General features: G+C 50.8%; 1 protein-coding gene across 10 annotated transcripts in view; it reads left to right on the forward strand.

Annotated features, from left to right (window-relative positions):
* Window positions 1-13,509, forward strand: part of ATP11A (ATPase phospholipid transporting 11A) — a 199,078-nt gene that overhangs the window by 94,990 nt on the left and 90,579 nt on the right. For all 10 annotated transcript variants that reach the window (XM_024231048.3, XM_024231049.3, XM_024231050.3 and 7 more), the window contains exon 2: window positions 6,305-6,427. In XM_024231048.3, coding sequence (XP_024086816.3) covers window positions 6,305-6,427 — 123 coding nt within the window. The remainder of the gene's footprint in view (window positions 1-6,304; window positions 6,428-13,509) is intronic.

The following is a 13,509-nucleotide window of genomic DNA, read 5'->3' on the forward strand; positions in this document are numbered from 1 at the left end:
ACTCTTTTCAGAGTTGGATGTAAAACACTGAAGTAGTTAGAAATACATTCTAAGTTGAGGTAATTTGGGGCATGGTGGCATGCCTGCAATCTCAGTGCTTTGGGAGGCTGCACAGGGAGCATCGCTTGAGCCCAGGAGTTCAAGGCTACGGTGCACTGTAATTGTCCCTGTGAACAGCTGCTGGAGTGAGTAGCCGCTGGAGTGAGGAGTAGCCGCTGGAGTGAGGAGTAGCCACTGGAGTGAGTAGCCGCTGGAGTGAGGAGTAGCCGCTGGAGTGAGGAGTAGCCGCTGGAGTGAGGAGTAGCCGCTGGAGTGAGTAGCCGCTGGAGTGAGGAGTAGCCGCTGGAGTGAGTAGCCGCTGGAGTGAGGAGTAGCCGCTGGAGTGAGTAGCCGCTGGAGTGAGGAGTAGCGGCTGGAGTGAGGAGTAGCCGCTGGAGTGAGGAGTAGCCGCTGGAGTGAGTAGCCACTGGAGTGAGGAGTAGCCGCTGGAGTGAGGAGTAGCCACTGGAGTGAGTAGCAGCTGGAGTGAGGAGTAGCCGCTGGAGTGAGGAGTAGCCGCTGGAGTGAGGAGTAGCCGCTGTGCTTTAGCTGGGACAGGGCAGCAACACCCCATCTTTAAAAAAAGTAATTAATTATTGTTTAAAAGTAAAAGTTTTCACTTCCTCGGAGATTTTCAGGAAGAGCTTTATATCTAAGTTTCTAGAATTTACAGGGAAGACTGAAACAGAGAAGCACTTCTGACATCTAGGAATGACTTTTCCTGACGGGCATGGTGGCTCACGCCTGTCATCCCAGCACTTTGGGAGGCTGAGGTGGGTGAATCACCTGAGGTCAGGAGTTCGAGGCTAGCCTGGCCAACACACCATTTCTACTAAAAATACAAAATTAGCTGGACGTGGTGGCACTTGCCTGTAATCCCAGCTGCTAGGGAGGCTGAGGCGGGAGAATTGCTTAAACCTGGAAGCAGAGGTTGCAGTGAGCCGAGATTTTGCCATTGCACTCCAGCCTTGGAGATGAGAGCAAAACTCTGTCGCATTAAAAAGAAAAAACAAAAAAGAATGACTTTTTCCTCTAAGGTAGTAAAGAAAATCACTTGAGTCATTAAAGCATTAAACCAAAGGCAAGCTGAAAATCAGAGCAAGTTTGATGGTGGTAGTTGTACAGATGAGTGATATCTCTTGATGCCAGGATGACTGTTAGGTTTCTAGAATGAGACAGTGTGGAAATAATGATCTCGTGTGCAAACCAGCGTGCCTTTCATTTGGCAAAAATATTTATAACACTTTTACTGAGGTATAATTCACGTACCGTAAAATCCTCCCTTTTAAAGCATGCAATCCGTTGGTTCCAACTGGAAAATATTCGAAGTCGTGCACCCACCACCACCTTCCAACCCAGAAGGTTTTCATCCCCCGGGCAGGGGCCATCGGCAGCCATTCGCCCAGCCCCCAGCAGCCCCCGTCTCTGCGTTTGCCTTTCTGGGCATTTCCTCAGAATGGATTCACAACACGGTGTTGCTTCACATGCGAACACGGTGTTGCTTCACACGCGGGATGCTTTCTGTCCCCACACGTGTTGCTGTGGGAGTCAGCGCTTCCTTTCCGTGTATCCCTTCATCAGTGGACATGCGTTTGGAGGCTGCCACCTTTGTCTTCCATGAACAGCGCAGCCGTGAACCTTTTCGCCGAATTTTTTGTGCCCCTCCAAGAGTTGCTCAAGATGTTTCCTTTGGTCGGTTTGTGTCCTATGGTCAGTCCCATCAGCACAGGGTAGATTTTTACTTCAACTGGAACTTGATGCCAGCCCTCCAGGGGACATGCCACGTGGCTTTCTCAGTGCAGTTTGGACCATGGGTTGTTAATGAGTCATTAGGAAACCTGTTACTTGACGTAGACAGTTTGGTGCCTGGTTTCAGCTTTGCGTTGCTGATGGAAGCCTCTGGCTGTGGGTGGGTTCTGCTGGGAGGAGTTGCACAGGGCTGGCTGAGCTGTGTCGCTGATCCTGTCTGGGAATGCAGAGAGAGAGAGGCTGGGGTCTCCGTCCTTCTGCCCTGGAGAGCTTCCCGACTACCCGTGTCTTTACTCTGAATCCTGAAAACAGCCCCGTGTGGTGTGACCCCGTCTTTTGTTTGTTGTTTTGAGACGGAGCCTCGCTCTGTCATCCAAGCTGGAGAGCAGAGGTACCATCTTGTCACTGCAACCTCCTCCTCCGGGTTCAAGCATTTCTCCTGCCTCAGCCTCCCAAGTAGCTAGGACTATAGGCACCCACATGCCCAGCTAATTTTTGTGTTTTTTTTTTTCTTTAGTAGAGATGGAGTTTCACCATGTTAGCCAGGCTGGTCTTGAACTCCTGGCCTCAAGCCATCCGTCTGCCTCAGCCTCCGAAAGTGCTGGGATTACAGGCATGAGCTACTGTGCCCACCAGGGACCCCATTTTGTCTATGCCCCATTTATGCACAGGATGTCTGGCCCTGGATTCAAGACTGGTGAGGTTCAGAAGTTACATGATTGAGGCTCCTGAGTTTGTTTTCGTTGCTAACTGTACAGAGAACCAGAATCTTAGGGCTGGGAGGACCACGAAGGTTGGGCCTCCTTATCCCTTCATGTCGCTGCTGACAACATTTGACAGAGACACGTGGTGTGAGGTAGCCACAGCCACAGAGCCAGTGAGCATCAGGGACCGGGTGCCCTGTCCCCAGGCCGCCGTTTGTGACGGTGTGTGCATCCTCTGGGGGTCCAGCGTGTTTTCAGCTCTGTTCCTTCAGCCACAGAGCCAGTGAGCAGCAGGGACCGGGCGCCCTGTCCCCAGGCCGCCGTTTGTGACTGTGTGTGCATCCTCTGGGGGTCCAGCGTGTTTTCGGCTCTGTTTCTTCAGCCACAGAGCCAGTGAGCAGCAGGGACCGGGCGCCCTATCCCCAGGCCGCTGTTTGTGACTGTGTCTGCATCCTCTGGGGGTCCAGCGTGTTTTCGGCTCTGTTCCTTTTGGGCAGTTTAGTCTTCCTAGAATTTGAACATTTGTGAGCTGCTCTGTCTATGGAGTAGCCATTCTTTTATTCATTTACTTTCTTAATAAACTTGCCTTCACTTTGCAAAAAAAAAAAAGAATTTGAACATTTGTGGCGTATACAACACAAAGAGCTCCCTTTGGTTTGAAGTGTGAACCTGAAGAGACACGTACATTTCCAGCCTTCCTGATGCCCTGGGTGAGGCCGTCTAAGTGACCTCATGGCCTCAGGTCCCTTCCTGTTCCAGTCTGGTGTCTGTTACGCTGACGAGGCCGTCAGGCAAGGCCGCCCACTTGCCGGGCAAGGCCCACTGCACATTGGCAGGCAGCCTATTTTCTGATGCCATGGCACAGACAAAAATAGTCATTCCTACTTGTGGCAGTTTAAACGCCACTACACTGTTGGGCTGTATCTGAGTTGTTTTTGATGTAATTATATAATGATAAACGTCTGCTCGCCGGTGTTGAGACTATGGAGTGGACTTTATCCATTCATCCTGATCGTTCCTCCATGAGACAGGGTCCCTTTGTTGCTGGCTGGAAGCGGCCAGGAAGCGTGGGCTCGCTGTGGCGTGGGCAATGCCACACGGCTCCAGGGAAGCGTTTGGCTTTCCGAACCAGTGTCTGGGCTCGTGGCCACTCCTGAAATTCAGTTGCTGTCTTTGAAGCTTAGAAGAAAGTTTCTAGGATTTTCACTTTTGTATTAAAAGATACCTGTATGCTTTTCTCTTTTTCTGGTTCACTTATATTCTTATTCAGTGCAATTTCCTGATTGCACAAGAATGAGAAACATTTGTTTGGCTATGTTCTGTGAAAACAAAGGAGCCAGGGTCTTTTCTTAGCCTTTATAGGCAGCAGTTTATTTATGAAGCTCTTAGGACGCTTTTAAAGTCCACATCCCTTAGGTTTGTTAGCTTCACCACAAAATAGAGACAGCAGGGAAGGCCCCCGTCAGGCAGGGAGACCCAGTCCCGGAGGAGGAAGGCCCGTCCTCGTGGGGAGGGGCAGCCAGGCTGTGGGAAGGAAAACTGCGTCTGGCTCGTTTGAGGGTGGAGTGCTCTTCCCTGGCCTGGTGGCTGCCTTGTGTACGTCTGTCCCCAGGAGTGTGGAAGCCTCGGCTCCCCGTGGAAACACTGGTTCATAGTCTCAGCCGAACATCTCTGAAAACACAGTTGGGGCACACGGGGACTGCTGTGGTCTCTTTCCGTTATTTTACTTAGACTTTTCTGCAAAGCTGAGTCCTAATAAAAGAAATTGCAGGTGAATTACCAATGGAATTTATTAAAGCAAATGTGCAGACATTCACACAGCTCCTGTCCGGGATGTTCTGGGTGGGACAGTGTGGAAAGACTTCCTCTGAGAGGTTGATAGAGGAGCAGAGGAGCTGATAACATAAACAAGTCCAAAAACAGCCCCATGAGGTTTATAAACGAGAGCACCACGCAGACAGGGACTCCAGACTGTTCAGGCCCTGCCTGCCTTTCTTGGCTTTAAAAAATGAGAGTTCCCTGAAGCACTGAGGGGCAGCCCACAGAGAAAGGAGTTGGCCCCGAGCATTTACAAGTGTCTGTGCTGGGCCGGGCCCCTGGCCATATTCTGTTCCCATTGCCTCATTTCATGCTCCAGGACCCTGAGAAAGTGCTGGTGTCCCCCTCACGGGTGAGCAGCTCAGTGGGAAACTGTCCCTGTGCCTGCGGCGAGGAGTGGCCCGGTCAGCCCTTCAATGGCAGTGCCTGCTCGTCTTTCCCGTCCCATCGCACCGCATTCACCTCATGGAGGAGGCTTCCGTCTCCTCTTCAGCTGTGTTTCTCATGCCCCAGAAAGGCTAATGTCTTGCAGTTCCTTCAGAGAACTGGGGCATGGGACAAGAGCCACATGCTAAGGCCACGTATTCTGAGGTGGGCTCAGGGCCATGGCCAGGGCTGCGTATTCAGATGTGGGGTTTGGATTTCCTGTTACGAGCTAAGGTATTTTTGTGGTTTTAGTGCTGACATCAAATGGCCCGCCTGAGTGTTGTTGAAATATTTCTTGTGAGAGCTGTTTCCTTAACTCCTCCAAATACAGTGTTCTGAGTAATATAGAGATGGTCAGGCCTAAGTCATCTTTGCAGGAGAGCCTTCCTGTTCCTGACACCCAGCAGGGTTGAGCGACTCTTAGGCATCTGCAGATGCAGGGCCGGTGACCCCACAGTGGGGCAAGAACCTGGAGGGTTCTTGGCTTTGCTCAGGAAAGAATTCAAGGGCAAGCAGAAGGCAGAAGAAAACAGCTTTATTGAAGAGGCTACAGCTCCCTGACTGCGCCTGCAGAGTGGGGCTGCCCCACAGGCGGAGAGGAGTAGCTCAGGGCAGATTTAATTGCATGCAGATTAAGGGGTGGTTTATGCAGAAATTTCTAGGAGAAGGATGTAACTTGTAGGCAGAGGGTCATTGCCATGGAAAGGGGCCGCAGCTCCTGGCTGTTGCCATGGCAATGGTAAACTGACAGGCACACCGCGGCCATGTCTTATGGAAAGCTGCCTCTGCCCCAGCCCTGTTTTCACTAGTCTTCAATCTGGTCCGGTGTCCAAGCCCCACCTCTGGAGTCGAGTCCCACCTTCTACTCCAATATCATAGTCTGTCTGTCTTCTTCCATTAAAGACCTTTCCCAACATCACTGTCTCTTCTGTTTTGGAAGCCTTACGATTTGGCCACACGTTCTGTTCTTTTTTTTTGAGACAGAGTCTCGCTCTGTCACCCAGGCTGGAGTGCAGTGGTGCTATCTCGGTCACTGCAAGCTCCACCTCCCAGATTCACGCCATTCTCCTGCCTCAGCCTCCCGAGTAGCTGGGACTACAGGCGCCCGCCACCACGCCCGGCTAATTTTTTGTATTTTTTAGTAGAGACGGGGTTTCACCGTGTTAGCCAGGATGGTCTCGATCTCCTGACCTCATGATCCGCCCATCTCGGCCTCCCAAAATGGTGGGATTACAGGCGTGAGCCACCGCGCCTGGCCGTGTTCTGTTCTTATGTACACGCCCTGAGCTGTTTCCACTGGCAGTCAGCTTTGGAGTTCACTGTGTGGCTCTCACAGGAGTGCAGACCCTCCTGGTGCTCACCAGAAGACCTTGGCCCATGAGGGCTGCGTAAGACAGGGTGGCTCGGGCCTGGGGTGCTGGGCCCCAGATCTCCCTGCAGCCCTGAACGATGCTTTCAGCAGCAGGTACAGGTCTCCCTTCCGACGAACGTGCCTCAAGGCAACACTGGGCAAGAGCCTTTGATGCAGGTTCTGAAGCAGCTGCCTAACACTGCTCTCCTTTCCACAGTGTGCAGGAGAAGAGAATTGGGTGGACAGCAGGACCATCTACGTGGGACACAGGGAGCCACCTCCGGGCGCAGAGGCCTACATCCCACAGAGATACCCAGACAACAGAATCGTCTCGTCCAAGGTAACTTGGCTTGGGTCTGAGTGTCCATGATGTGTCTAAAAAGCAGCTGCCAGGGGGTGTTAGTGCTTCTCGGTTTCAAAGACCAGCTCTGCTCCTGGCCCTGCTGTCACGGCCACCAGCCACCCCCAGCAAGAGCTTTGGATCAGGACCTCACCGAGGGTGCTGCTCTCTCCCTCCCGGTGACTGCCCACAGAAGGCTTTCCACCTGCCCAGGGCTCACAGCTCAGTGTCTCTATTCTTGGGTGACCGTGTCACAGAGGCAGTGCAGGTCTGAAGTCCAGGATCCAAACCCCACCCAGGTCCCACTTCTGAGGCGCCTGGCCATGTGCTTGTCGTGGGCCACCCTGGCCAGAGTCTCAGTGCCAGTAAGGTAGAAACGATACCAGCCACCCTGGAGAAAAAGCCAACAAACGCAGGCTGGACAGCAAAACCTGGGGGGAAATCTTTAAGCTTGTTCACAAGGTGCAGCCCAGGCAAAGCGTAGGAAGCACGAGCAGAGTGCCGCGGTCTAAACAAAGCGTGTTTCTCTCCATGGACTGGAGCGTGGAAGTGCACACACATTTCCCACGTTCAGAGAGTGACCTGGAAACGGGTCTTAAGAACAAGGTGGAAATTTAGCTGCTGCCATTAAACACGGGGTAAACTGTACTTTCCAGATGGTGCGGAACGTATGTGCCTGTGTTCAGACTCCGTTTATCTTCACTGTCCTTCAAAATGGATGAGCTAAACACAGGCACACGCATGGACGGGCTGCACATGGGGATGTGTGTGGCGGCCCACCATTCACACGTGTGTCCTCACATGTAGACGCACTTAATTTACACTGGGTGTCCTGCCGTCTAAACTCCTGTGGAGACCTACTTAATTCACACCAGGCGTCCTGATGTGTAGACCCCTGTGAAAAACTACTTAATTCACACCGAGTGTCCTGATGCGTAGACCCCTGTGGAGACCTACTTAATACACACCGAGTGTCCTGATGCGTAGACCCCTGTGGAGACCTACTTAATTCACACCGAGTGTCCTGATGCGTAGACCCCTGTGGAGACCTACTTAATTCACACCGAGTGTCCTGATGCGTAGACCCCTGTGGAGACCTAATTAATTCACACCCGGCATCCTGATGACATGTAGAGTCCTATGTAGACCTACTTAATTCACATCGGGTGTCCTGCCGTGTAAACTCCTGTGGAGACCTACTTAATTCACACCGGGCATCCTGACGTGTAGACTCCTATGTAGACCTATTTAATTCACACCAGGCGTCCTGACGTGTAGACCCCTGTGGAGACCTACTTAATTGACACCGGGCATCCTGACGTGTAGACTCCTCTGTAGACCTATTTAATTCACACCAGGCGTCCTGATGTGTAAACCCCTGTGGAGACCTACTTAATTCACACTGGGCATCCTGACGTGTAGACCTCTGTGTAGATCTACTTCATTCACACCAGGTGTCCTGACATGTAGACTTCTGTGTAGACCTACTTCATTCACACCAGGTGTCCTGACGTGTAGACTCCTGTGTAGACCTACTTAATTCACACTGGGTGTCCTGACGTATAGGCCCCTGTGATAAACCTACTTAACTCACACCAGGTGTCCTGATGTATAGACCCCTGTGGTAGACCTACTTAATTCACACCGGGTGTCCTGACGTGTAGACTTCTGTGTAGACCTACTTCATTCACACCGGGTTTCTTGATGTGTAGACTCCTGTGATAAACCTACTTAATTCACACCGGCTGTCCTGACGTGTAGACCCCTGTGATAGACCTACTTAATTGACACCGGGCGCCCTGACATGTAGACCCCTGTGGAGACCTATTTGATTCACATCCAGCATCCTGACATGTAGACTCCTATGTAGACCTACTTAATTCACACCAGGCATCTTGATGTATAAACCCCTGTGTAGACCTACTTAATTCACACCAGGCGTCCTGATGTGTAGACTCCTGTGTAGACTTACTTAATTCACACTAGGCATCCTGACGTGTAGACCCCTGTGTAGAGCTACTTAATTCACACTGGGTGTCCTGATGTGTAGACCTCTGCGATAGACCTCCTTAATCCACACCAGGTGTCCTGATGTGTAGACCCCTGTGGTGGACCTACTTAATTCACACTCAAGCGTCCTGGCATGTAGACCCCTGTGGTTCTTAATTATTTATGTGCTCTTGAAGAGTTGCACATTTTTAAAGAATATTTTACAACAGAAAAGGTCACCTTTTCAAAGCCTTTTTATGGGATTATTTAATTTGTAACTCCAGGATTACAAAAAATTTTAATAGCTTTAACCTCTAGAAACAGGACATATAAATGCCGAAAAACAAAGTCCCAACCACGTAAGTGCTGTGGGTGGTTTCCCAGTCATGATTCATGGAAGGAGAAATGTACTGATGAGAAATCACATCCAAAATATTGTCTCTGCAGTGGTAATACTTATAAAGTTGACGCAGTCTCAGGCAGAGCTCACTGAAGATGGTTTCCAAGCTCATATGTACTTCACCCACCCCCCACCCTCCAGCCCAAAACAAATCCCAGACGTACTGCTTAGAACTCAGCCTGCGCGGCCCAGAGGTACAGAGAGGCAGAAAGCACCCAGGTGTCCACATGCGGTGCCATTGAGGACTTGTAGGGCAGGATTCCAGGATATGGGTGATGGGCGTGTGGAACCGCAGTTGGCACCGCCTGCACAGTGTGGCTCATCTGAGCCAGATAGGGGCCGTGAAGGCATCACCCAGCCCACCCCCTGGGAGCTGGCTTCTCCCTTCCTGGGGCAGAGCTCGCCCGACAGCCCCACGTGCCTGGTTCTCCCTGCAGATGAGGATGCTGTGTGGGGCCACAGGGAAGAAACCAGCAGCAGCAGCAGAGCTCAATCCAGGCGTCGGAGGAGGGTCCTGGTCCCCCTGGCAGGGGCTGGCGGGAAGCTGCACTCCTGTGATTGCCCATGGAGGTTTTGGAGATGACAGAGCATGGCGATTTCTGCCTCCCACTCCTGACCCCTTTGCTGTATCATTCAAGTTTTGTCCTTTTCCTACTGTCCGTTTCAGACGTCCCTGCAGGCAGTGGCCTCGGTGGCTTTGCGCCGCCTGGCCCTGCTCCCTGGCTCTGTGCTACCCTCTCTCCCCCTCGGCTGGGCCCTTCCTCTCCGCTGCTCCCGGTGGAACTGGAGCCCCTTGAGGTCTCTTCAGTTTCTGATCCGGGAAGCCCTGCGGTGGGCAGGTTGTCAGGATGGGTTTTGTGGGCTTATTGCTGGTTTCCAGGGCCTTTGAGAAGCCGTGTCTCCTTCCTACAAGGAAGCCCTCGCTCAGGAATGCATAGACCGGGGCCAACAGGCTCTCAGGAGCGACGTCTGAGCGCAGATGGAGGGCGTGGCGGGGCCAAGAGAGCACTTGGCCCCCTTTCATCTCAACCTCTGAGGACAGAAGGGGGCTCTCAAATCCGCCCATGCATTGAGATCTTATTAGCAGCTTAGTCTCAGTTTCATGTGGATGAGGTTGTATAATTTCAAGGGAAAATTACGTCCAGCATAACCTCTTTTGCTAATGGAACTCAGGAAGGAAAGGCCCTCAGAAAGGCTGGAATCTGGAATCTAGGCAGGTAGCTGGCCTGACAGTAACCTCGATCCAGATAAACCAAAGTGGAATTCTCAAGCCTGGAATTGATGACTCGTAATTGTTTTCATTTAACAGCTCAGGATGTGTGAAAAAAAAAAAAAATGCCGTTTAATTTGTAAGACATAAGTTTACGACTGATTTTGGAGAATACATTTGTGATAACGTATCTATGTTTTCCTGGGGTGGCGGAGGAAATGATTTCTACCTAAAAAAAAGAAATGCTAGTAGTTAAGACTTTTTAAGTGCCACAGAAGCTTGTTCTCAGCAAGTTTGCTTTTATGAAATCAAAGGATGAAAGCCTTTGTCACGGAAGAAGTCGTAATAGAGGATGAAAATGCCGTCGGATTATTTTTAACTTCTCATCTGTTTGACGGAAGTGCAGTTACTTGTGATCGGCGATGATAGCGTTTGTTTCCTCCTTGGGGGAGAGACTTTGGGCAGTGTCAAAACCCGAAATGACAGCCCAGCACTCCCCATTCCCTGCTTCCTGTGCTGTGCAGAGCTCCCCCAGGCTTGCTTGCACCCCCCACATGGGGAATCCTGAACTCCAGAAAGTGACGGATCACTGCGTGCCTCCTTTTCCAGGTTTGTACTTCGGGGCACAGAATTCACATGGTTCCCAGCTTTGCCCACAGGAGGCTACAGAATTAAACCTTGGCTTAGCCTATACTGTCCCTCCATGCCTTCAAGAAAGTTGAATCCTTCTGGTAATTGGGCAGGAAAAATTCCCTCTGCAATTCGTAGGTATAGCCAGTGTTTTCATGACTTATATTTGTATAAATGATTTCCATGTTTATTATATCATGTAATCTCTAAAACAACCCTGTAAGCCCACCAATACTGATTATTCCCAACGTATTCATGAAGAAGCTGAGGCTTAGAGCTCAGTCATGTGCATGAGGCCACAAAAGAGGATATAGCCCCTGTAGTCTGGCACTGGGCTTGGACTTCCTTCCGCAGAGCCAGGGGCCCTTTTCTTTTCATTTTTGAGATAGAGTCTCTCTCTGTGCCCAGGCTGGAGTGCAATGGCGCGATCCTGGCTCACTGCAACCTCTACCTCCCGGGTTTAAGTGATTCTCCTGCCTCAGCCTCCCAAGTAGCTGGAACTACAGGTGCCCACCACCACACCCAGCTAATTTTTATGTTTTTAGCAAAGATGGGGTTTTGCCGTTGTTGGCCAGTCTGGTCTTGAACTCCTGACCTCAGGTGATTCGCCTACCTCGGCCTCCCAAAGTGCTGGGTTTACAGACGTGAGTCACCATGCCCGTCCAGAGGTGCTTTTCTTAACAGCCCCTCTGGGTGCTCACGAATTTCCAGCATCAGTAATCCACTGTCCTGGCATAATTTTCTGTGTTTTGCATCCCTGCCTCCCGGTCATAAACGAAAGAGTGACCTCAGTTCCATGCGCGTGGCTCGTTGTCCCAAGCAGATGGGTGTCCGGTGTCCCCGCCTTTTTCAGGACTGTCAGGTGGGCCCCGTGATGCTGGAGCCGTGTTCAGGTAAACACTAGCTGGGGCTTCAGACAGCTTGCAGGTGCTCCTGCGGGCACCTGGGCTGCTGGCAGAGGACAGTGCCCGGGTTCGTCTCGCAGCCAGAGGCCAGAGGCAGGCCAGGTGAGGCCATGCTCTTCCCTGTCTGCACACCACACTGCTGGCGAGTAACAAAAAACAGAGACTGGCTTCCACAAGGGACAGGAGGCAGGCGGAAACCTGAGGCTCAGACGCTAGTGAGGCGTTCCAGCTCAGGGCCAAAATCAGAGCCAGGGCAGCTGTGGACTCTGGCTATGGCATCTGTTGTACAAGTGAGAAATGAAAAGAATGACTGTCCCGTGTCATTCAGCAAAATGCATGGTGTCTTTGGAGGTGAAGAGAGGTGCCAAGCACCACTCGGTTTTCCCAGATTTCCTGCAGGAGGAAAACCACTTGGTTCTATGCTGTGGCTTTCACGCCAGGAGTTCCCAGGATTGAGGACATCTGCTGATTGTATCACAGTTGAAGGGCCCAGTGTTACATTACATTGTGTCCCCAGGCAAATATTTATATTTTTACAGTTCAACAACGATGAGCAAAGGATAACTGGCCACCATTGTCAGCTTTCTCGCTCTAATGTGTAGAATAAAATGCTCATTTCAGTTTATTTTATCCCGATGGTACTGCTGTGTCAGTGCAGTCATGACCATTTAAATGAGTTCATTGGGGTTTCACTTTTCTTGTTAGACATCACCAGGAATTAATAACCCTCCTTTTGACGATAGTAATGGTCAGCAGTAATAACTTACTCTGTGAAACATAGAGATTACACAGCATCATGGGGCTCAGCTGCAGCCCTCAGTGCCTGATTAGAATAAAGCAATTGAGGCCGGGTGCAGTGGCTCACACCTGTAATCCCAGAACTTTGGGAGGCCGAGGCGGGTGGATCACAAGGTCAGCAGTTCTAGACCAGCCTGGCCAACATGGTGAAATCCTGTCTCTACCAAAAAATAAAAAATTAGCTGGACGTGATGGCGGGCGCCTGTATTCCTACCTACTCGGGAGTTTGAGGCAAGCAAATCACATGAACCCGGGAGGCAGAGGTTGCAGTGAGCCGAGATTGTGCCAATGCACTCCAGCCTGGGTGACAGACACAGTAAGACCCTGTCTCAAGAAAAGAAAAGAAAAAAAGAATAAAGCAATCGTGCAGGTGGTTTCAAATTCCAAAGCTGTACAGTAACATTCAAATATGGTAAGGCCCGGCCAGGCGAGGTGGCTCACACCTGTAATTCCAGCACTCTGGGAGGCTGAGGCAGGTGGATCACCTGAAGTCAGGAGTTCAAGATCAGCCTGGGCAACATGGTGAAATCCTGTCTCTACTAAAAATACAAAAATTAGCTGGGCATCGTGGGGGGGTGCCTGTAATCCCAGCTACTCGGGAGGCTGAGGCACGAGAATCGCTTGAACCTGGGAGGCGGAGGTTGCAGTGAGCCGAGATGGCGCCACGGCACTCCAGCCTGGGTGACAGAGTGAGACTTCATCTCAAAATAAATAAATAAATAAATAAGTTATGGCAAGTCCATGAGTTTGCACAGCCTTCCAGGCCTGATGGAAGTTGATCTGCATGTTTAGAAGGATCGCAGATCATATTTTATCTCATAAATATTACCAAAACTTCCTCGTATAACATGGGAACTTTCAAAACCATAGAGAGGAGCATTGTAAATCTCTGTGGCTCATCTCCACTGTCGCGGTTCCCAGCTTGTAGCCAGCCTGTTGCATCTGCACCTTCACTTTAGTTCCAAGGGTCCTTTGGAAGGAATCCTGGACAGCGTGTACTTTTCATCTGAAAGTACTTCAGTAAATGAAAGGTAGAATTTTAAGTAGACTCTTTTTTCATTAATGTGACTTTGTTGCTGAGTGATGTATTATAGAAATTTGTGGAAACGTATAATTATAATAAATTTGTTGGCTTGGGTGCTGGAAAGTA

Source organism: Pongo abelii, chromosome 14, assembly GCF_028885655.2.
Source record: "Pongo abelii isolate AG06213 chromosome 14, NHGRI_mPonAbe1-v2.0_pri, whole genome shotgun sequence".
NCBI classification, from domain to species: domain Eukaryota; kingdom Metazoa; phylum Chordata; class Mammalia; order Primates; family Hominidae; genus Pongo; species Pongo abelii.